General features: G+C 45.7%; 1 protein-coding gene across 1 annotated transcript in view; it reads right to left on the bottom strand.

Annotated features, from left to right (window-relative positions):
• Nucleotides 1–25404, bottom strand: part of EXOC4 (exocyst complex component 4) — a 487556-nt gene that overhangs the window by 332139 nt on the left and 130013 nt on the right. Inside the window, exons 8-9 of the mRNA XM_074168558.1 lie at nucleotides 8844–8989; nucleotides 3721–3809 (exon numbers count right to left, since the gene is read on the bottom strand). Of these exons, the coding sequence (XP_074024659.1) occupies nucleotides 3721–3809; nucleotides 8844–8989 (235 nt within the window). The remainder of the gene's footprint in view (nucleotides 1–3720; nucleotides 3810–8843; nucleotides 8990–25404) is intronic.

Here is a 25404-nt window from a genome sequence, read left to right as displayed (position 1 = left end):
GTGAAGCACTGGAACAGGTTGCCCAGAGAAGCTGTGGATGCCCCATCCCTGGAGGGGTTCAAGGCCAGGCTGGATGGGGCTTTGAGCAACCTGCTCTAGTGGAGGTGTCCCTGCCCATGGCAGGGTGTTGGAACTGGATGATCTTTAAGGTCCCTTCCAACTCTAACCATTCGATGATTCTATGATTCTATAACATCTTATTTGACAAATGGCAGGAGGGCTCCAACAAGGAAAATGTAAATTCCCCAGCCAGGACATGGCCAAGATGGGCTTTGGGGAAAAAAAAAAAGAGAAATGAGAAGCTTAATGATGATCATTTCTTGTTTTGTACAGAAGAAACTACCACATTGTACTTCTGACAACAACCTGGGGCACCACCTCTGTGTTAGTCTAGAAGGAAATATTCAGTTATGTACTTGCTTTACTTTTTTTTACTTCTTTTTAATGACAATTGTCAAACAACTTGTGTGTCCAACTTCAAGGGAAAAATACATGGTCTAAGTCTTCCTCCTCCGATTTCAGCGGAATAAGACACAAGAATTAATCCTTCCATCTCTAAATCACTTACAGCAGGTCCCGTTCTCCCACTGAGGGATAATGTGTGCCTTATGCACTGCACTATTTCAGTCCAAATGAAAGAGGTTAATGACAAAGCATCACTCTGATCTTCACACATTTTAAGGCTATTTAAATTAAATTCTTATTTCAAAAAGTTGGCATGAGCCAAACTTTTATAAGTTCTCTTTTTTTTTTTTTTTTTAAATGCATACGTTTCTTTGAAGATCTTTTCAGGAAAAAAGATTTCCTAACAAGCCACCCTGCCCCTGCTGCCGCTGAAAAACCATCCCTGTGGATAAGGCTGTTGGGAACAGAAACTGTGTGGCATTCAGAGAAGAGAGAGTGTCACATGCCTGCCTTCCAGTAACCTGATTGAACAATTAAATTGTATTTCTCTTTAAAAGGAGTTTAAAAAAAAAAAAGAAAAATCAAAATGCAGATCTTGCTGTGGTCTGGGATTCAGGAAGATTAATGAGCTACCTAAAAGGGAACAGCAGCTTATAATAGAAAGAGAAGATAGTACATTTTTAACATAAAGTTCAAAGGGAAACTTTTCTTGATGGTTAAACTGCAAAGATTCCTCAGCAAAGTCATCTCATCTATTGTCCCCACTGACTCCCTACATTGACTTTTTGTCACCTATTGCATCACATTCAAGCTCTTCCAAGTTATCCGGAAAGGGTAATGTAATCTTGTCGCTATCCACACTAATTCCTATATTTTTCCTTTTTTCTATTTATTCCTTTACTTCTTTGTCAGCTCGTAGGCTTGGTTCTTTCCAACCCCGCGCTGGTTTGGCAGCTGGAAGTCTCCATAGTTCTCTTTTGCATCCTCCTCTCTTGAAAACGCTCACAAACTCCCGCTCGTGATAAACGTTGCCTCAAGATTTGTCCTGTATCAATAAGGAGTCCCTCTTCCATGAAATCTGGCCGTGCCCACCAGTAACCAGTTCCTAAACCTGTGCCCACCAGTAACCATTTCTGAACCCAGGAAGGGAGCTATTTGAAAACAAATCCTCAGTTCAGCCCGACAGGAACAGTAACCACAAAAATACCCAGCTCTCGGCCACAAGGAAGAGGACACAGACTTGGAGCAAGTCAATATTGTTCTCTACTGTGTTTTTAAAGCAATATGGACAACTGGTCAGGGCGTGGAGGCAACTGGGAACAACAGAATCACAGAATCACATGGGGTTGGAAGGGACCTCTAGAGATCATCTAGTCCAACTCCCTGCCAAAGCAGGTCCACCCAGAGCAGGTTGCACAGGAACGTGTCCAGGTGGGTTTTGAATGTCTCCAGAGAAGAAGACTCCACCACCTCTCTAGGCAGCCTGTTCCAGGGCTCTGCCACCCTCAAAGCAAAGAAGTTTCTCCTCATGTTTAGATGGAACTTCCTATGTTCAAGTTTGTGCCTGTTCCCTCTTGTCCTGTCACTGGGCACCACTGAAAAAAGACTGGCCCCATCCTCCTGACACCCACCCGTGAAGTATTTATAGGCGTTGATCAGACCCTCCCCTCAGTCTTCTCTTCTCCTGACTAAAAAGACCCAAGTCCCTCAGCCTCTCCTTGTGAGAGAGATGCTCCAGGCCCCTCATCACCTTTGTAGCCCTAAAGAAGGCAACAGGACTCAGCCCAAAGAGACCTGAAAATCTTGAGGCAAGTGTTGCAGGCTCCCTGTTGGTCACATCACTGCCCCAAACTTAGTGCTCTCAACAGCTCCAAAATTCTTGGCTTTGAACACACATTTGTCCCCATGTAGCTTGTAGCAAAGAGCTGTTAACTACGGAGAAATAATTACTTAAATCCTACTGCCTACTTGTATAAGAAAACGCTGGTGCGATGTAACAGCGTACACTTTACAACATCCTACTGAACTGGGCAACTTCTATCAGTTGATCCTGGGCACAAGAGCACGCGACGGATTTTGAAGGTGAGAACCTGAGTCTCAGAAGGTGAAGAGCTGTAAGTTAAACACCCTCCCAGTGTGCGCAAAGGGTGACGTTATTATTTAAAAGACAGCTATCTCCATTTTATTTTATTCCTATACGCTGTTAGATCACAGAGTGGGCAACTGTCAGCTTCAATCTATCTTGATCTCAGATTCTTCCTTCACAGTCCACCCAGAAGTATGCAAATATTCACCACAGAGCGAATCGTTACATCCTTAATCATCATTACTAAGATCATCTTTGGGGTCACCTAAATGAAGCAACCTGTCCACAAGAACACTCAAGGCTTCTTTTCACGCTGTTGTGGGTTTAACCTGTCGCACAGGACAATAAGTTCTAAAAGGAGGAAGGGAACACAAAGTCATCCAAAAATTCTCTTGTAAATAATAAAACATCCTCAATTAAAAGCCAAGTGAAAATTATTATGAGTAAGATTTCAAGGAGACATTCAACCCTTGTCCATCACTGTAATATTTGAAGAGTATACATTATTTTCTTCTTATAATTAGCCCAGTAAGAAACTAGAATAGATGAAACAAAATAATTTAGCCCTTCTATACATTATCATGACAGCTTTAAGATCTTCCCTTGATTTTGCTCCTAAATCCATCCTTTTTGTGAGTTAGACCATTCAGGAGAACACCATGAAATGATGCTCAGGGGAGAGAGCACTCCTCTGTGTACACACAGCACTTGCCCCAAGCAATATAAACCAGTCCAACTCTTCAAATTCACCATTTCCAAACGTTCTGCAACTCTCTGTCTTCAAGCGTTGTACAAAAGACAAAGAATCGGTCGCTTTAGTCCACACAACAGGAACTTGCAGCTCCAAATACGTGATGACTGAGCTTAGCTCCCAAAGCAACCCAGGGTAAGCATCACATTTAGCGTATGATATAAGGAAATAAATTGCTGATAAAGAAGCAGACCTTAGCTCCAAGTATCCAAAAGCAATGCTCAAGGTGTGACCGTTCCCATTTCATGAGTATCTTTTAAGACCTGGACCTTTAGCTGAAAAATGCAGAGGGCATAAAGAGAAACCCAGCTGCTTCACAACGTAATGAGAATAAATAAACAGCTTAAAAAGTGGAGAGATTGAGACAGCCTGTGTGGCAAAGCAGAGAGGGATGAATACCCCGACGTAGCCACGGATCAGATATTGAAACTCCTGCAAGAGAGAATTATCCAAACCGGCGCGTTATCTATTTTCTCACCTTGGAGTTCTCCGCTTCTGCTGTACAGTTCCCTTCTCTGCTCACGCAAATAGGCACTCATGCTAATAGCGTGGGAGGAGGACTCAAACCTGTAATTAAAAAATAAAACAAAAAAAAGTCAGTTAGCCAGCCACAGAAGCATCCCCCTTGTAAGCACCAGTCGGCTCTAAGTAAAAAAGATTTCCCTGCGTAATCAAAATTATCAAGGCAGACAAAAGCACATTTCTCCGATAAAATTCCATCGCTGATGCACCACGTTCTGCCACCTCTAACCAAGACACCTCCGCCAACAGCCACTCGACACAGACCTGCCCACAAGGCACGGAGATGCTCCTCCGCTCCATCAGCTCCAGCAGCCAGGCATTCAAGTAGGAATAGCCCCCAAAACTGGTAAAATCCAAACCAAAGCCATCAGCTAACACCATTTAAATCACTAACTGGTATATACATAAAAATTAAAAACTATATGCTCTTGGAAATTAGGGAGTAATAAATTATTAAGTACTTATCACATGGCTCCAACCCTCCACAATGACCAACCTGAGAGGTGGAGACCAACGTTTTCCAACTATTGTAACCCCATAAGCACAAAAGACCACGGACTGGGCACCGACCCAACACCGCAGGGTCTCAGGACATCTCTGGGCTTGCCATGCCTGGATCTAGGTGTCCCTCTGATCACAAATGTCCTGTGGCCAAGGGCTGGTGCCCGACCTGCCTGAGCAGAGCACTGGGGACACCCCGCACGGCCACAAGACTTAGAGAGAAAACATCTCAGAGGAAGAACATCAAACTCCTCATGGTGAAGATCTCAAGATGTTGGTGATTTGCTGTAACATCCCCAACCCTCCTGCTAAGGAAGACTGAACCAGCCTTAGTTACGCCCAGAGGGACACCAGAAAAACAAGCATCACACCAGAGAAACGGGGCGATCATTTGTAAGCTTTCTTGTTAACATTATTACTGTTAATGAGGCTTTTCTGCCCTAATTTGGACTGCGAGTGTTAGTATTATTGCAACTGAAGTAATAACAATCTATCAAAATACAACAAACACTTCAGACTGTAATTAAACGAAGAGTAAATTCTTGGCTCCGTATTTACAGTGCGCTCCCTTTTGCCCCTAGAGAGATTAAGCATCGCATTATCGCCATGCCCCAGAGGTCTTCTCCAGGCATCAAAACCAGAAGTATCAGGTCAAGGCAAACCGCGGCAATAAACCTACATCTCCTCCCTGAGACGGTGACTCTGACTATTCCTCAGAGCTCTGCACCGGCTTTTGCTGCAGGATCTCACCACGTTCACCTCTTTCTCACAGCCACCCAGTTTCTCTCCCATATTTCCTCCCCCCACCACTGTTTCCTTGATCTGCTCTTCTCCCACGTTTGCATTTACACTTAACTCCTCTGCTCTCCTATCTCCTTTCCCCACGTGGATCCTCCCACATAGCAAAGCTTTCAAAATATTTTTGTTTTACACAGACTTACACATAATTACAGCCAAGCCTGACACTAATGGATTGGGTTGTTCAACATCTGCTTGTACAATTCACTCCTTTCCCACCAGTGCCCAATTTCCACCTTGCAAACCTGATCCGTAGGGAGATGGCAACCTGAATGTGCACTTGGCTACCTTTTGGAAGAGAAGAAAGCCAGGTTTACGATGGCATGGACCATCTGGATTTCCAAAGCACTCCTCATATGAATTTGTGGGGGTTTTAATCATAGAATGGTTTGGGCTGGAAGGGACCTTAAAGACCATCTAGTTCCAACCCCCTGCCATGGGCAGGGACACCTCCCACTAGACCAGGTTGCTCAAAGCCCCGTCCAACCTGGCCTTGAAGCCCTCCATGGAAGCGTTAAGTCAACATTACAGAATCACAGAATATTTTTGGTTGGATGGGACCTTTGAGATCATCGAGTCCAACCAACAAAAAAAAAACAACAAAAAAACCCAAAAAAACACACCCCAAAAATCCCAGAACACCAAAACCAAACCAAACTAAACCAAACGCCCACAACCACACACCACCCCACCCACAAACAGACACAAACCAACAATCTTGGGCACTAGAGCATGCCCTGAAGTGCCATGTCTAAACGTTAAGCCACAGGTTAAGCCAACATTAAACATTAAACATTAGGGTTAAGCCAACATTAAACGACTAAACGCACCGTCACTTCTTTTCCTTATTATTATTTTTAAATTATACCCATTTTACGGATAGGGAAACAATGATTCGAAGTCTCTTCCAAATCCTGGTGACAGATTTCTAGACAGCAGGATACAACTCAGGAGTTTTCAGTCTTCCCACTATTGCTAGAACACACAACTAGCAAAAGTAATTAGTATTTATAAAATTAGCTCACAGCAAGCTATCACAGGGGCCGGCACAAACACCTGCAACCATCTGTGAGTAAAACGCGAGGTGAAGCCCTGCCCTAAGAGACTTTTGAAGCGAGGAATTAAATGTAGATATTCTGATGACAAGTGGAAGCCTCCTCTGATTTGGACGGAGTTAATGGAGAGGCAAGAAAAAGGACCTTGCAGCCCGGCACAGAAAGCACTGAAGATGGGAGAGGAGACAAGAATAACACTCCCATCAAACACGTACGTCCCTCAGCGGATTGAGGAATTCCATTTCAACGGAGATTTCCATAGATATAGTGACAGCTGACAGAAGACAGATAACCCAATAAGAGATCCCAATAAGCGCTGCTGTCACCGCGGTGCCAGCAGTGACTTGGTGACAAGACCAGGAGTGGTAAGAGACATGCTGCTCCTATGAGGTTACGCACCTTCGCTCGAAACGATTACACCCACCTCCCCTCGCTGCTGACAAATTAATACACAGCCTTCAGCTGCCGCGGGTGAAACAGAGCATCCTTAGCCCTCAAACTTAAATGGTCCAAGCACACCCAAAAACAGACAGCATCCGAAGGGGTGAGCAGCCCTATTTTGCTCCAACAAACATCTGCAGGTCAGAAGAGTGCAATTCTTAACCCAAACAGCCACGGGAGTGTTAAAAAAAAAACAAAAGGGTAGAGGGGAATAATCGTGGGTTGACAGGGGCAGGAGGCACCTCTGAAATCCTCCAGGCAACATTAACCTTCTAATAGGAGAAGATTGAGCAGACAACTCATCCTGTGAGAAAGAGAAAAGACAGTGCAGAGAACTTTAATTTCCAGCCTTAGGTACTCTGAGAACACAGCCACCAGCTACACATGCCCACGGGGCAAAGCGCGGGGAGTTCTGGCTAATGAAGAAATAAGTTCTACCTAAAAAAACCCCCACAAAATACCAACCAACCAGCAAACAATCTGTAAAGAGGTTGCAGAACACAAAGCTCTCCTCCTATTTGCCTGAAACAGCCAATTACTCTCACTCTTTCCCATTACTATAGCTCACACGCATGACTCTGTGATGTGGTCACCACCCTGGAGGGAAGGGATGACATCCAGAGGGACCTGGACAGGCTGGAGAGGTGGGTCCAAGTGAACCTCATGAGGTTCAAGCAGGCCAAGTGCAGAGTCCCGCACCTGGGTCAGGGCAATCCCAAGCACAAATCCAGGCTGGGTGGAGAATGGCTGGAGAGCAGCCCTCAGAAGAAGGACTTGAGGGTATTGATGGATGAGAAGCTCAACACGACACAACTGAAAGAGGGGAGATATAGATGAGATCTCAGGAAGAAATTCTTTGCTGTGAGGGTGGTGAGACCTTGGCCCAGGTTGCCCAGAGAAGCTGTGGCTGCCCCATCCCTGGAGGGGTTCAAGGCCAGGCTGGAGGAGGCTTTGAGCAACCTGGTCTGGTGGGAGGTGTCCCTGCCCATGGCAGGGGGTTGGAACTGGATGATCTTTAAGGTTCCTTCCAACCCAAACCATTCTGTGATTCCTGCATTATTTCCCCACCATGTAACGATCTGTCTCCAATCACAAAGGGTTCTTTATTAGAAAAACAAAACACCCAGGCTTCATGGCTCCCCATCTCTAGCAAACAAGGGGTGAAAACATCAACTCTCTTCCAATCACTCTCCCTCCAGCAAATATTCCGCTAGATATTTTTTTTTTTTTAACCTTGGACTCTCTTGACTCTGGAGAGCAAAGCCTCACAAGGCTCAGCACCGCTCAGACGGGTAGAAAAAGACAGCCCAAGCCCTGCAGCAGCTTCTCGTCCAGAGGGGTACTGAGGACCCCCCAGATCCCCTGCTCCTGCCGCAGCTGAGCACAGTTAAAAGGTTAATGCCTCGAGCTGCTTTCACTCCCCACCACTGCTCCACTCCTCCATCCCCTCGAATCTACCATGAAACTTGCTCATTCCATCACCAACTCTTTTCAAACAATCTCAATGTTAAAACAACCCTTCACTTAAGAGATTATTTTGGCCGTACTGAGTCAGGGAGCAGCCACACACAGAGTTATGCTGGTAGACCTGAGGAACCTGTGAGCTTTGAACTCGGAGCATCTGCTGCCAAGCCAGCAGGTTTTGGTATCCCCCAAAATCCTCAAGAAGCCAAAGAGAATGACCAACACATGTAGTCGTGGGAAGAGATGAAATTTCAGCTCAGCTCCCCTGAATCTAGGTGTAGTAACAAGAGCATCTCTCCTCTCCTAATAGTGCTACTCACCAAGAACTCCTCCTCAATTTTTCTTCCCCCAAATCCTTGGTCACCAAGCCTCTCAGCCTCTCTCTTACACTCTCCTCCCAACCACTTAGTTCTTTCCACTCTGAGCTCTGAATTAAAGGAGTTAGTGATAGGATTAACAGCTTAGTCTATCTAGTAATTATACACTTATCTTAATTCTCTTTGTCCAGTCCCCTTTATCGCTCCCTTTAACAGGTTCTAAATTTACCGTGGACAAAGACAGGCAGGACGTATCACTGCGTGCTTCGCAGCAGCTCGAATAATGGGATCCCAGTCCCAAGATGAGCCCTGGACAGAGCTATACACTTGAAAAACCAGCGATGAATCCGTAGCAGAGATCTCACCGAGGCTTCAGCTTTGGGTATTAAATCTCCATCCCAAGACTCACACGGTGACGCCGCAACGAGCAGCCAGCGCCATTCAGTACTCGAGGCACCAAAAAGACAGCTCAGGCACAGCTTTAACACCATCCCGGCACTTACTTGAACAAAGGGTTTTTGGGTCTTTGTGGTTTCTTCTTTGCGAAGAAGGCGGCGAATTCTCTGCCGGAGCTGGCATAGCTCAGCTGGGTGGACGGCTCCGAGGCGGTGCGGGTGTTCTTCATATCCAGGTACTCCGTCAGCAGCATCTGCCAACACAAGGAAGGGGAACTCAGCATCCAAAATAAAACAACATTCTAATGTGACTTGAACATTTAGGATCTTAAGATACTCTACAAGACTGAAAAATTACTAAAAATTTCAAAAATTCTAATTAACAGAAGCCTGGCTTTATTTTCAGAAATGTGATCCTAGTGACTTATACTGTCACCAATTTGGGAAAAAGCTCGTTTTACATTATTTGACCAACTCAATCTGCTACAAAACCCTGAGGGTACTAAAGGTATCTTGCCAGAAGTCCCCACTCCTCCCTAAATGATGGGAGCAGCAACAGGGAGATGGTGGGTGGGCTGTTGGCTGGCCCTTACACACTGATTACATACCACAGCCCTTAAAAACATAAAGGTTAGCAATATTGAGCTGCTCAGTTACAAAAGCATATTTTATATATGTGTACGTAGGCCTATATATTTTCTATATATTTATACTTAGAAATATAGAATGTTCATGCTGGGAATGCTGCAAAAATTGCCCTTGAATAGCTCCCAAACCAAACGTGCTTCTTTTACTAGTGAAAATATGAATTCCCACAGCTGTGAATTGTCATTCAGCCAATTAAGCTTAGGACTGATTTTCCTCTATCCCAGTATTCCCCCCAGTAAAGGGTTGGGGGGTCCCTTTTTGAGAGCAGGGTCCCCTTTGTGAAACCCTCGCAGCCCTGAGCGGTGGCCTGATATTTGATGCCCAATATTTGATATTTAAGCAACTCCAGGTTGCAAAAGCAGAAACGGATTCCAAATCATTCACTTTAAATTTCCTCGTGTCTGAAGATGGAAAGAAACCCCTTAAAATTAACTTTTGTCAGTGCATTCAGAAAGCCTCAATTTATTTACAGAAAACTCTACCTCCTCGGAGGCTATTAGTAATGTGTTCCATTTTAATAATTAGCCAGTCAAAGCCCATCAAAGAGAGTTGTCTGTAATGAAAGGAATACATCAGTGCTGTGCTGTCTAAGTTTAAACAAATTACATAGGAATAAATAAATAGGCAAATGGTATCGTGCCCCTAATTAGACACAATTCAGGATAGCTTGGGAAAAAAAAAAAAACAATACCCAAAGAAACTTCAACTCCTAAAACATCTCAATTAAAACTTTACCTGAGCACAAGCTGTTGAAATGCCTGTGTATTGTTAAGAGTAAAAATAATCACTGCGCTGATTTTTAACAGTAATTTACCAAATCCGTTCGTATTCGCTTATTTGCATTTCATCTCCTCTACTTAACAACCCTAAAATCGCCACCAAAATGTAATTAAGCCCCTCAAACTTAATCAAGTTTAAAAAAAAAAAAAAAGGGAAACACTTAGCAATTTGTTCTCCCGTTATGGATGAAATCTATTTATAATGGATTCCGTGACGCTGGTGTCACTTGATATCCAGGGCCAGGAAATGTAACGCGTGTAATACGGCGTTTGGCTTCAAGATTACAATAAGCCAACGGAGGCTTGAGCGAGGAACATAACGAATTATCCCTGTTGGTTGAAAAGCAAACTAGAGAAATAAAAGAGGAGTTTGCGGTTAAGATATTCAGAACAGTTGGGAAAACGCCACAGATTAACGGAAAAAAAAAAAAAAAAAAAAGGGAGAAAATTGTTAATTTATGGTATGACTCGCTAGGCAGGGCAGGACGGTAAGACGCAAAGCTCTGAGAAATAAAAAGCTGTAAAAGAAGTCAAAATAGCTGGTTTTGCTAACTATTCTCAAAGTTGATCTTTAAATTATAAAATCCAGGCGTAGCAGAAACCGCGCGAGCTGGATCAAAGCTCTTTGTGCTCCAGTGCCCTGTACTCAACGCTTACACAAACTCATCAGAAAGCAGTAATTAGAGAATTAAAGTGTAATCCCGGCCGAGCAGTTACGGTAACGGCCAAGCGGGAGAGAAGTCAAGACAGGAGAGATCTTCAACGCACAGGACATTTGGCTCTTAACCGCAGCACGAAGATTAAAACCCTTATAATTTTTAAGCAATGCCATTAACGCGTGGGCCAGTGAAAGTCTTGCCAGTGCTTGTCTCAAAAAATAGCCTGAAGGTTTCCTTTCTGATCGCGTTGGGCGACTCGTGGCCTTCACCCAACGCCGTCGGCCTCAGTTGATTCCCTACGTCCAGACAGTTCAAGTCATCCAGTTGTTCCGCTCTCATAATCACAGAATCACAGAATCACAGAATCTTAGTGGTTGGAAGGGACCTTTGAGATCATCGAGTCCAACCACATTAAAAAAAAAAAAAAAAAAAAAAAAAAAAACACAAACAAACAAAAAAACACAACACAAAACCAAACAAACAACAACACCCCCCCTCCAAAAAAAAAAAAAAAAAAAAAAAAAAAAGCAAGCAGCATCCATCAACTAAACCCCACACACAACACCCCACCACAAACCAACAATCCCGGGCACTAGAGCACGCCCTGAAGAGCCACGTCTACACGTTTCTTAAATACCTCCAGGGATGGTGACTCCACCACCTCCCTGGGCAGGCTGTTCCAGTGCCTGACCACTCTCTCAGTAAAGTAATTCTTCCTAATATCTAATCTAAACCTCCCCTGCCGCAACTTCAGACCATCTCCTCTGGTCCTGTCGTTATTCCCTTGGGAGAAGAGGCCAACCCCCGCCTCTCTACAGTTTCCTTTCAGGTAGTTGTAGAGGGCAATGAGGTCTCCCCTCAGCCTCCTCTTCTCCAAACTAAACATGCCCAGTTCCCTCAGCCTCTCCTCATAGGACTTGTGCTCCAGACCCCTCACCAGCTTGGTGGCTCTCCTCTGGACACGCTCCAGCACTTCAATGTCTTTCCTGTAGTGAGGGGCCCAAAACTGAACACAGTACTCGAGGTGAGGCCTCACCAGTGCCGAGTACAGAGGCACGATGACTTCCCTGCTCCTGCTGGCCACGCTATTCCTGATACAGGCCAGGATGCCGTTGGCCTTCTTGGCCACCTGGGCACACTGCTGGCTCATGTTAAGCCGGCTGTCCACTAACACTCCCAGGTCCTTTTCTGCCAGGCAGCTTTCCAGCCACTCTTCCCCAAGCCTGTAGCGTTGCCTGGGGTTGTTGTGGCCGAAATGCAGAACCCGGCACTTGGCCTTATTAAACCTCATCCCATTGGCCTTGGCCCATTGGTCCAACCTGTCCAGGTCCCTCTGTAGAGCCTGCCGACCCTCAAGCAGATCAACACTCCCACCTAGTTTGGTGTCATCCGCAAACTTACCGAGGGTGCACTCAATCCCCTTATCTAGATCATCAATGAAGATATTGAACAAGACTGGCCCCAAAACTGAGCCCTGAGGGACACCACTGATCACCGGCCGCCAACCAGATTTTGCTCCATTAATCACAACTCGCTGAGCACGGCCATCCAGCCAGTTTTTTATCCAGCGGAGGGAGGATTCCTAGTAGAGGATTTCAATAAGCATCATATTTCAATGTTAGAAGCTGTGGCCTGGCTAGAACTTTAAATTCCACTTAAAAGAAAGGAAAACCCAGCCATTTTCCTGCCTATCTAAGCGAAGAGGAGCCTGCCTTAACCGACGAAGGAAGGGATTTCATGATTTGGTCCCATAACACCTGATTAGCGGTTGCTAAGCCATCAATCAAAAACCTTGTTACCCATTAATCACACAGGCGTAGAGCAAGATTTATGAGTGAGTGGGAAGTTTGCAACATCCCAGTCATCTATAACAAGGACTTTTGACTCTCTGCTCGGCGGTTGAATTCTGCCATCCACGTAGTATATTTACATCAACGTCAAACCAATAAAGCCGTACGTAAAGCAAGAGGACAAAGTACTGTTTGTCCAACTGCTCTTTGGAAATGAAAATGAATATAAACTATTTTGCTAAAAAAAAAAAAAAAAAAAAAAGGCTGTATTTACGGATTTAGGGGCTTAAATTAATTTGAGAATTTCCAAAGGTCTTAGGAGCACGTGGAGCCTGTCTCTCACGTTGATGGGATCACAGCTTGCACTGCGACGCCTTTTTCAACCGCAACAGGGCAAGAAAGAATCTCCTTGTGTCCCACTGCTGTTTCCACTCACTGTGACTCTCCAGATCCACGTTTTTATTCTTTACTGAGCCCCACGTGAAGTTCTGTTAGTTGTTATGCCTTATCAGGCTCAAGACTGACCTATGAACAAAGCAGAAGCAATAAACCACGTCTGGCCACAGGGCGACAGCGAAGTTCATTCATTACTTGTACCTCTTGCAAAGCTTTAGATCGGAGTCCTGAGCTCTCGATGAGCTCTATTCCATCAATTAAAAGCTGTAAGAGGTATTTCACATCCTCATATATCCTGAATTAAGATGGATGCTGCAGTGTGAACACTTTGCTCCATCAGAAAATCACGACGGTTTCAAACTCCGCACCATCGACGCTGATTTTCATTACGCCTTCATGTATTTGGACGGATCCACAAAATCAAATGAAAACAACACACCATGAATTTTGCAAGGGTAAATGGGATGACCAGGTAATTACTGGCCTCTCCACCTCATATTGATCAGGGACAAAAAACACAGACCAGATGACAGAAGACTCTATCAAACAAGGATTAAGGGAGAACAATAGAATTCATGTCTGGCGACACGGGTGTACAGAACACAGATCTTGGCTAACCAGTATTCTGATGAGGATGACAAATTTAGCTTTAAACAAACACAGAGGGATAAAGTTGTATTTCCACCAAAGATCTGACGAAGCCAAAACACTAAAAGCCAACACAGCATCAGCTAAAAGAAAAAGGGGCAGGAAGAAGACAGGATCCTTAACATATAACCAGAAATGGGGAAACCACAGATATCAGAATTTACAAGGTCCCAGAAATCTTCATTCCTCTTTTCCTTCTGTCCTCTGTATTCCAACTGAAATACAAGACTATTCCAGAACCCTTCTCTTCTGTTGGATAGAAATCTTCTAATTTTCAGTCTAAATTCGGTACATTTTCTTTTTCACAGAATCACAGAATCACATGGGAGTTGGAAGGGACCTCTGGAGACCATCTAGTCCAACTCCCTGCCAAAGCAGGTCTACCCAGAGCAGGTCCCACAGGAACGTGTCCAGGCGGGTTTTGAGTGTCTCCAGAGATGGAGACTCCCCCACCTCTCTGGGCAGCCTCTTCCAGGGCTCTGACACCCTCACAGGAAAGAAGTTTCTCCTCAAGTTTAGATGGAACTTCTTACGTTCAAGTTTGTGCCCATTTCCTCTCGTCCTGTCGCTGGGCACCACTGAAAAAAGACTGGCCCCATCCTCCTGACACCCACCCGTGAAGTATTTATAGGCGTTGATCAGATCTCCCCTAAGTCTTCTCTTTTTTATAACAGTAATTAGAAGGAGCTTAATCAGACAATTAAAGCATATACAAGAGCGGCTGCAGCAACCCCTTTTCTTGACAGAACTGACCAGAACTTTTCCCGTCTCAAATTCCTATGGATAAAATGACTACAGAAGGTTTGTAAATCATAATGTTTTGCGGGGAAAACGGTAAATAATAAAGTGAAGAGAGCATTAACAGAGTAATATAATTTTCTTTTTTAGTATTATTTTTTATAATACAATTAATCTGCTGTAAGAATTTCAACGTCAGCAGAGATAAATCTCTACATCTAGAGAAAAAAATAGGAAAGTTGGGATTTACAGGATTATGGTGCAAAGCCGTGACTCTAGCAAATTTGGGAATACTGAAGATAATCAACAGCAGTGACGGTCCCACAGTGACGGTGGGTATTAATTAGCTAATTGGAAATGGCTATATAAAGCAGAGCGCTTTGTGAGAAGTAGAAGTTACAGCGCGGCTGTGCGTTGGGATCGCATCCGGAATGCCGAATGAAACGCCGGCACTCATAAACAAAGAAACATCAGGGGAAAAAAAAGGGGGTGGAAGGGTGCACAAAAGAAGCCTGGAAGTTATTAAAAGTCATTTTCCTTCCAGCAACACCCTGAGAAACCATCCGCTCGCTCTCGTTAGCTCAGCGAAGAGAAGGCTTAGAGGTTAGTGGATCAGTCTGCAAGCACGCAACAGAGGGCACCGAACTGATGCAAAACACCTTCACTAATGAATTTTTAAAAAAAAAAAAAATAATAAAAAAATTCAAAGGCTGGAAAGTCGAAGCTGGACAGGCTTTGAGGAATACATTGGGCATACATTTCCAGAGCATAATTAACCACTCACATCAAAGGTTACACTCTATTGTCTGCCACTGATTCGTTTTTCCCCCCCCAAGTCAGGACTGGATGCCTTTCTAAAGCACGTGTCCTCTTTCAAACGGGAATTAATTCAAGAAAGTACCACGGCTTGTTTTCCACAGAGGTCGGGTGAGAAGATCACAACAGCTCCTTATAATCTGGGGATCTTAATAAAGCTGTCAAAAAATTCGGTGCCAGCTCCCAGGGTCTTGAATGAAGCAACCGTTAGTGTTTAAAGTACAGCAGCACCTTAAGTTACCAATTTGTGTTGATATAGGAAATAAAAACAGCTCTTGGTAATATTTGTGTTGGGTGAACAGGTTTGAGCCAGTGGAACCTTCTCACCCAGTCCTGTCTTTGGCAACTACTGGCCATGAAAGTACAAATGAAGGCCACCTCGCTTGTACTTTGAGGATACTGTAAGAATCACAGAATGAGATGGGGTTGGAAGAGGCCTCTGGAGATCATCTCATCCAACCCCCTGCCAAAGCAGGTCCACCCAGAGCAGGTCCCACAGGAATGTGTCCAGGTGGGGTTTGAACGTCTCCAGAGAAAGAGACTCCACCACCTCTCTGGGCAGCCTCTTCCAGGGCTCTGCCACCCTCACAGGAAAGAAGTTTCTCCTGAAGTTTAGATGGAACTTCTTATGTTCCAGTTTGTGCCCATTTCCTCTTGTCCTGTCACTGGGCACCACTGAAAAAAGACTGGCCCCATCCTCCTGACACCCACCCTTTGAGTATTTATAGGCGTTGATGAGATCCCCCCTCAGTCTTCTCTTCTCCAAGAGTAAAAATAAACCCAGAAATAACAGTCTCAGCATCTGAGAACGCCTCCGGTATTTTGCTATGCAAAACTAGCAATTGAAAAAAACATTTATTTTCATCTTATGGCTCTGACACACCAGGCAGCTGCAGAAATGTTGGCATTTCAGCTGTCCTGACACACTGTGGACTCCTCTGGAGTTGTACCAGTCTCTGAGAAGGCTCTGGAGTTCCATTTCAATTAGACCAAGCAGGAGGAATCAGAAGCCAAGATTACAAAGCAGAAGAGAGATTTCCCAATGGGATTTCAATGAGGAACATTGGTTGAAACCAGAACAGCAGATTCAAATGATCCTATACCCCCTGGTTCAATGAATGACACACGGAGATGACTGGTGACAGCAAACCACAGCGGACATAGTAAAGGCACAAAGCTCCTGAGAGATGATGATAACCAGCCACAGGTGATTCCAGGGGTAATCAAAGTAACTGCACATGAATCATAGAATGGTTTGGGTTGGAAGGGACTTTAAAGATCATTGAGTTCCAACCCCCCTGCCATGGGCAGGGACACCTCCACCAGACCAGGTTGCTCAAAGCCCCATCCAGCCTGGCCTTAAAACCCCTGTAGGGATGGGGCAGCCACAGCTTCTCTGGGCAACCTGGGCCAGGCTCTTACCACCCTCACAGCAAAGAAGTTCTTCCCCACATCTCAGCTCAATCTCCCCTCTTTCAGTGTCAAACCCTTCCCCCTCCTCTTATGGCTCCCCTCCCTGATCCAGAGTCCCTCCCCAGCTTTCCTGGAGCCCCTTTAGGGTTGGAAGGGGCTCTAAGGTCTCCCCGGAGCCTTCTCTTCTCCAGGCTGAACATCCCCGACTCTCAGCCTGTCCTCACAGCAGAGGACAGAATGCCGAATCAAAAGCTAGAAGTTCAAGCAGGATGCATTCCTGTGACATGCACTTACTTCTTTGTAAATATATGAAATGAGGCATCATTCTCGAGGTGCTGGAGACAGGAGGAGACCACTAGCAAAGTGTCACAACAAGGCAAGAAAAGCAGTGGCACTCCGCGCGAGACAGTAGCCCACAGCTAATTACCCAGTAATTTGCTGTATCAAAAGTCTTAATAATTAAAACCCTGCAGTAATTGTGGAATTTAACACACGGACAAAAAAGTAACGGTTAATTGAATTCTAAGAGCACCGAGCTCTCTGCCTACGTTGTACCACGTCAAGAACGGGCCGAGCACACACCTGGCAAACAAAGCCAAGGAGGAAGCAAGGAGGTAAATCTGAAAGAACAAAACCAATTTTGAGGTGCCGCGAATACTGTTTGATGCTGCACAACCTGCTTTATCTAATCCTCTTGTTGCCCATGAAATTAATTTAAGTGAAACGTAACAATAAAACCCCTTCCAGAATTAATTCTCTCAAGGCATCGCCCAGTTCCATTATTGTACAAGCAGCAAGAATTCCTTTTGTTTTTTTCCTTTTTGGGAAAAAGTGAAAAATAACCCCAGAACTATTTAGATAATACTATCACCTCCAGTGCTACCACATTCATTATCAATGCTAATTGTCAATTAGCGCAACTATTACTGTAGGCCCGTGAATGCGCATCTACCTCCGGGGAGGAAGGGAAGGGAGGGAACGAAACCTCGTAACTACTTTAAAAACACAACTTTTAAAAGCTGTTTTAATTGGTAACGAATCGTACAGCTGCTCGGCCTTGCTTTGGAGAGTTTTAAACCAGAACCTTTCCGTCTCACAAGCTTTTGGTAACACGTGCACGGGCTTTTAGAACCTCAGCTCCAGCGGCTTTGACTTGGTGAGGGGATGAGCTGAAGTCACTCGGGACGTATATACCGATAGAAGGGGTTTCACGGTTGCCAGCACAGCGAAAGCAGCCCTGAGGAAAGGGACTTGGGGGTGTTGATGGACGAGAAGCTGGACATGAGCAGGCAATGTGCTCTCGCAGCCCAGAAGGCCAATCACATCCTGGGCTGCATCAAAAGAAGTGTTGCCAGCAGATCCAGAGAGGTGATTCTGCCACTTTACTCTGCTCTGGTGAGACCTCCCCTGGAGTACTGTGTGCAGGTCTGGAGCCCTCAATATAGAAAGGACATGGACCTGATGGAGCGGGTCCAGAGGAGGGCCACCAAAATGATCAGGGGGCTGGAGCACCTCTCCTATGAGGACAGACTGAGGGAGCTGGGGTTGTTCAGCTTGGAGAAAAGGAGGCTCCGGGGAGACCTCATAGCGGCCTTCCAGTCCCTGAGGGGGGCCTACAGGAAGGCTGGGGAGGGTCTGTTTACAAAGGCCTGCAGTGACAGGACGAGGGGCAATGGTTTTAAGTTGGAGAAGGGGAGATTTAGATTGGATATTAGGAACAAGTTCTTTACCATGAGGGTGGTGGAACACTGGAACAGGTTGCCCAGGGAGGTGGTCGAGGCCCCTTCCCTTGAGATATTCAAGGTGAAGCTCGACGAGGCCCTGGGCAACCTGGTCTAGTTGGGGGTGTCCCTGCTGACTGCGGGGAGGTCGGACTAGATGACCTTTGGAGGTCCCTTCTGGCCTGGACCAATCTATGAATCTATGAATCTATGAATCTATGAAAGGAGATGCCACCACGTGCTGTCCCAGCTCTCAACATCAGGCTGGAGGTTCCTCCAACAGAACCAGTGCTGCCCAGCCCTCATATCATTGTCCCTACGTTTTACACGTGCTGGCACAGCAGTTTAAACATCTTTTCGAGAAAGGGACTGGTTCAGTAACGAACGCCCGGCGTAACCATTAAAATAGCAGTGTTTTCTGCAAGTGTTTGCTAATTAACCCCCTGATGCATCAACACCCCTGTGACATGTCATTATTCAATTGAACAGATTTAAAGTGAAACCCTGGACCCGCTACAAGCGCCGAGACAAACCTCGCTGACTCGTACAAGGTGAGGTTTGCATCCACAGACTTGCTCAGCTGCCGAGAGCATGAAAGGTTGTGTCTTAAACACTGATGAGCACTCAAGATACAAGGTCTCTTACAGAATCACAGAATGGCAGGGGTTGGAAGGGACCTCTGGAGATCATCTAGTCCAACCCTCTGCCAGAGCAGGTCCACCCAGAGCAGGTCTCACAGGAACGTGTCCAGGCGGGTTTTGAACATCTCCAGAGAAGGAGACTCCACCACCTCTCTGGGCAGCCTCTTCCAGGGCTCTGCCACCCTCACAGGAAAGAAGTTCCTCCTCATGTTTAGGTGGAACTTCTTATATTCAAGTTTGTGCCCATTACCTCTTGTCCTGTCCCTGGGCACCACTGAAAAAAGACTGGGCCCATCCTCCTGACACCCACCCTTGAAGCATTTATAGGCATTGATGAGATCCCCCCCTGAGTCTTCTCTTCTCCAGACTAAAAAGACCCAAGTCCCTCAGCCCTTCCTCTTAAGAGAGATGCTCCAAGCCCCTCATCATCTTCGTAGCCCTCTGCTGTACCCTCTCCAGCAGTTCCCTGTCCTTCTTGAACTGGGGAGCCCAGAACTGAACCCAGTGCTCCAGATGGGGCCTCCCCAGGGCAGAGCAGAATGGGAGGATGACCTCCCTCCATCTGCTGGTCACACTCTACTTGATGCACCCCAGAACAGGACACAGTACGATTACTGACTTCACCCCACTGCGCTCTGCCGCATCAATATTAGGAGTTTCATCTAAACTTACAGCTTTGTTTCAGGAAATACGCAGCAAATAGAAAAAGCTGCCAAGAGACCACAACGGGAAACCTTATCTTCTGCACAACGTGAGGAAGGATGTGCCGCCGAACGAGGGCTGCCTCTTCTTCACATCCTCAAGGGGAACTCTGCAATTGCTTTCCAACTTTAGTGGCTTTAATATCCACGTAACCAACAACCTGCTACCAGCTCATATAAAGGTACAGGATGAAGGTCATCTCCAGTTTAAAGTTTTAAGACATTTTCACCAAAATTTAGTCATCTGGCCTTCATAAAGGAGAACGGGAGCTGGGCTGTCTTTTTTCCTCGCTTTCCCAGCAGTTCTCCTGCTTTATTTATTTATTTTAATGATGAAATATGACAAATTTATTTAAGCTACCAATAGTCAACTTGAATAACCGGGTCATAAAACAAATGGACAGCGTTTGATATTCTCCAGGCTCATCAGCTGTTCTGCAAACACAGCTGATGCCAGCAGGAACGATCCAAGTAACAAGGCCACTTTCTCATTTCAGTATCAGGCCCTTCCCACCAAAACAAAACACACAAAAAAAACCCCCAGAATGAAGCTGAGCCCTCCTCTGGCACGAAGGATCGGCTGGAATTATTCGTTTCCTCCAAAGAAAATCCACGTTCTGACGCGTGTTTCCATCGTGAAGAAGGGGCTTCACGTGCATGACGACAACTGGAATCAGTGGGACCTACACGGAGGGTTTGGGTTGAATTTTGAAAAATGCTTTGGGGAGAAAAAAAAAAATAATCTTTTTGCAGTTTTTGACAAACAAACCCAATTGGCCTCTGGACAGTCACTTCTTGTTATGGCTTGGGAAAACCCACAACAATTCATTGTCATTTAGACAATTATTCTATCACCCGATGACCCCTCCCCACCTGGGAAGGGGAATCAGAGAAAGCAAGGAAACCCAAGGTTTGAAATATAAGCAGATTTAATAGGATAAGACTAAATAATTAACAATAATACTAAAGAACCAGTAATAATCCCGATACTAATGTAAGATATACAAGGATTATACCCAGCCCACTCTATCACAGGATGCTGTGCGCTCCCAGCAGGGACAGCCAACGTGGGACACCGCAAGTGCTGTGGCTTCGGGAGGAAAAGAAGGGCTCAGGGATCCAGCACGGGGGCAAGGAGCTCTCTGGACCATCACCATCAAGGGGGAGAGAAACTACACTGCAAACTTTCTAATTTATATTGAATGTGACATTCATGGTATGAAATAATCCTGAGTCAAATGCCCGGGTCTCGCTCCTCCTCATCCCTTCAGCTGGCAGGGCTCAAAAACACCGAGACCTTGAATCCCACACACTATAGCTGGCTATAAAGTAAATATTTTTACAACTTCATACACTAGAGTTTGCTAAAAGTGCAGCTTTTCCCAGCATTACAAGAAAAGTTAGTCCTGTGTCGCTCAACCCAGGATACTTGTAATTACTAGGACAGTTTGATGACTGTATAAAAGCAGAGGCGTGTGTATATGTGTATAATTACGTGTATGTATATATATATACGTGTATTTTTACATACATACATACTCATATAAACGCACATATGTATCTTTATCTTCTGATAGGATTGGCAAGAACTTGCAAAATACATATAGTCAAGCCCAATCCAGAGGACGGATAACGAGCCAGCAGCAAAATGGACCAAAAAGCAATGAACTCCATCAAAAAGGTGTAATTACCACCTGCTTCCTCGATGGTACAAAATGAAGTATTTTCCCGGCAAGCTGAAAACGCGCTGTCTTTCAGTTTGACTGGACTTCCTTTTGTTCGCGTAGCACATCAAAAGGTCAAGGAGGAGTGTAAGAGTCGAGCAGGTAATTGAGTGCTGATTTCTGCTCTGCAATTACAATTTAGCCAAGCTTCACCGGTTCTGTTCATTTTGGAGGTGGGCTGGGGTTGGGGTGGGAGACGATGCAGTTGGAAACTTGTCATAGAATCATAGAATGGTTAGAGTTGGAAGGGACCTTAAAGATCATCCAGTTCCAACACCCTGCCATGGGCAGGGACACCTCCACTAGAGCAGGTTGCTCAAAGCCCCATCCAGCCTGGCCTTGAACACCTCCAGGGATGGGGCAGCCACAACTTCCCTGGGCAACCTGGGCCAGGCTCTCACCACCCTCACAGGAAACAATTTCCTCCTAATATCTAGTCTAAATCTCCCCTCTCCCAATTTAAAACCATTACCCCTTCTCCTGTCACTACATCTCCTGACAAAGAGTCCCTCTCCGGCTCTCCTGGAGGCTCCCTTCAGATATCGGAAGGCTGCTCTGAGGTCTCCCCGGAGCCTTCTCTTCTCCAGGCTGAACAACCCCAGCTCTCTCAGCCTGTCTCCATAGGGGAGGTGCTCCAGCCCTCGGATCATCTTCGTGGCCCTCCGCTGGACCCGTTCCAACAGGTCCATGTCCTTCCTGTGTTGAGGACTCCAAAGCTGGATACAGTATTCCAGGTGGGGTCTCACGAGCGCAGAGTAGAGGGGTAGGACCACCTCCCGCGACCTGCTGCCCACACTCATGTTTATACCCGCAGCAAAGCTAAACACTTTTAAATCACACAGAAAAGAGGATATAACCGCTCACGTTTAGCGGCTGCTAAAATACACCCAACCTTTCAGAGCATCCTCTGGCTCGGGGAAGATTCTAACAGACAGGAGAAAGAGCTCAACCCAACTGATTGGAGCTTCTGCTCCTCAAACTGGCACATACAAGCCAGGCAGCGAAGGGAGGAAAAGGCAACATGCTGTTTAAATACCAACCATGTTAACTCACGGATAATACAGCACTCTTCATGTATTTCATGCCTTCAACTAATTACTTAAGACATCCCGCTACAGTGTAGATGGTAACAGTAGTGCGCCCTCAGTCTTCAGTAAATGCCAGCTCTTAATAACAGACTCCAAAAGGGCTTTAATTGCATTTACTCGCAGCTCCTGAACTTTAAAAGTTGTTAATCAGATTTCTATGTAAATGGAATGACGATTAAAGGTTAAGTACAGGTTTCTGAAATTTCAGCAGTTGAAGACGTATTGCCCTTACCAGGGAAGAGAAACTACCAGCTTTGACAGGAACTAAACATCTTAATTAAATACTCAGAAGTACAGTACTTATTTCTGCGTGAAGTTCTATTTTCAAATGTCAAACTTAATCAGGCACTTGAAAAAAACGTGCAATATCCCTCCAGCACGGGAGCACAAAAACGCCTTGGGATTCTTTCCAGAGGAAACACCTGTACGTCTCCCGGTCCTCAGCTCCCCAACAAATTCCACTTCTCCAGCCCACTCGTCCCAAACAACGAGAAGGAAAAGTTTTATGGCTCTAAAACGGCAGGAGTCCAGGTTGAGAAATAGGATGCAACATTTTTCAACGTGTCAAGCTTTTCTCCTCTTCGCTCAGTTTATCCCTGTAACAAGCGCCGTGCTGCCAAATAAACACAAGGGTCCTCATAAATCTGACACCGCAGAGATTTATTTCCCTCGAGGGTGCAGCCCATCCGTTCTCACCGGTCAAAAGTATAAAAACTTCTTCGTCGGGAGTAAATTTAGTACCTGTGTACGGTGCTCTCTGACCAGTTTGTTGCTCCGTGTTTCGGTGCTGAACGCTGAGAGCAACCAGGGTTGCTGCTTTCTGCTCCTGAACTTGAACCCGGAGCCACCCAGGACTTTCAAGTCAACCGAGAAGTTCCAGCCCCGTGGCTCCCCATCTTGTGCTGCTGCTGGTAATTCATCTAACCCTCACGTTCATAACCTACAGCTTCATTACAAAAAGTATAAAAGCTGAATACATCAGTCAGAAAGAAGCCTGAACCCCACTTGAAACCTTATTTGTGATTTATTCCAATTAATGAGGGTTCCAGTCTCCGATTTCAATCCATTTACAGGGATATATGAATCCCGTTGCATTGAATTTTGGGCTGCACAGCAGTCACAGACAGACCTAGGTGGGATCCATGATCGGATACTTTATGCCAAAACACCACAAAAAAAAGAAGTATTTCATGAAACTCCGGGTTCAAATCCTAATGTGAGTGAACGGCAACTGCCCCAGGGATTCTCTCAGAGACTGAATAAAGGACTCCAAGACCAGAGACCTTTTCCCAGGGTGATAAAGACACTGGGATCAGCTGCCAGACAGACTGACCCTTCTGTCTCGCAACACCTGGCTGAGTGGTGCGGTGACACAACTGAAGAACAGGATGCCATCCAGAGGGACCTGGACAGGCTGGAGAGGTGGGCCTGTGGCAACCTTATGAAGTTCAACCAGGCCAAGTGCGAGGTCCTGCACCTGGGTCAGGGCAACCCCCCGTATCTGCACAGGTTGGGTGGAGAATGGCTGGAGAGCAGCCCTGAGGACAAGGTCTTGGGGGTGTTGGTGGATGAGAAGCTCGACACAAGCCAGCAACATTTGCTGGCAGCCCAGAAAGCCCCTCATATCCTGGGCTGCATCCTCAGCAGTGTGGCCAGCAGGGCAAAGGGGGGGATTCTGCCCCTCTGCTTTGCTCTGGGGAGATCCCCCCCCGCAGTGCTGCCTCCAGCTCTGGGGCCACCAACATCAGATGGGCATGGAGCTGTTGGAGCGGGGATAGAGGAGGCCACGGAGATGCTGGGAGGGCTGGAGCCCCTCTGCTGTGAGGACAGGCTGAGAGAGTTGGGGGGGTTCAGCCTGGAGAAGAGAAGGCTCCGGGGAGACCTTAGAGCCCCTTCCAGTCCCTAAAGGGGCTCCAGGAAAGCTGGGGAGGGACTCTTGATCAGGGAGGGGAGTCATAGGATGAGGGGTAACAGTTTTCAACTGAAAGAGGGGGGATTTAGATGAGATCTCAGGAAGAAATTCTTTCCTGTGAGGGTGGTGGGTCCAGAGAAGCTGTGGCTGCCCCATCCCTGGAGGGGTTCAAGGCCAGGTTGGATGGGGCTTTGAGCAACCTGGTCTGGTGGGAGGTGTCCCTGCCCATAGCAGGGGGTTGGACTAGATGGTCTTTAAAGGTCCCTTCCAACCCAAACTATTCTATAATTCTAAGATTCTGTTTCACATACATGATAATTTGACTATATAGCATATGAAGATATATGCTCATTGGTTTGCTGTCAGGCATGTTAATTCACAAAAATTGTATGGATCCGACTATTTGTATAATTAGACACAAAACTGTAGAATTAATATTTAAAATTGGATTTGAAGTTGAGTCATTTTTTCATGACAAACTACGATAGTAGGAGAATGTATTTTACCAGTAAGCTCTGTAGCCACTGCCAGCAGTGCTGTACGGGAGAGGAAAATCAGCCAAGAAAAAATGTGTCCAGATGAATATTCCACTTACAACTGCAAGTATGAAAGAAATTTAGCAGTGGAAGCTGCAGAGACAGACTCTGCCCCTAAGCAATATCAAATAGTGGGAAAGAAATGGCGTAAGGAACAATGAAAGTTAATTAAAGAGAATAACAGAACTGCAGAGCCACCAGTTGCTTCATCTTCTTTCAGATCAATTAAAAACTTCATCGCAGCGATGTCAAGATTGACTTGAAGATTTTCAGATCTCATGTCTTTCAGACTGACTTTATAAGACTCACAAAAAATGTTTCCCTGACTTTATACACACGTTGGCATTTTCTGATTGACCGAATCCTTGAAGATCCAACCACACCTGAGTCTGTAACCGGGGCCCAGAAGCAAAGCACCTGACGGAGAGAAGCGGCCCATAAAATTAATTGTGTGAAGGG

The sequence above is a fragment of the Numenius arquata genome, chromosome 2, assembly GCF_964106895.1.
Source record: "Numenius arquata chromosome 2, bNumArq3.hap1.1, whole genome shotgun sequence".
Classification (NCBI taxonomy): Eukaryota; Metazoa; Chordata; class Aves; order Charadriiformes; family Scolopacidae; genus Numenius; species Numenius arquata.
The sequence above is the reverse complement of the archived record's forward strand: the minus strand, read 5'-3'. Positions and strand labels throughout refer to the sequence as shown.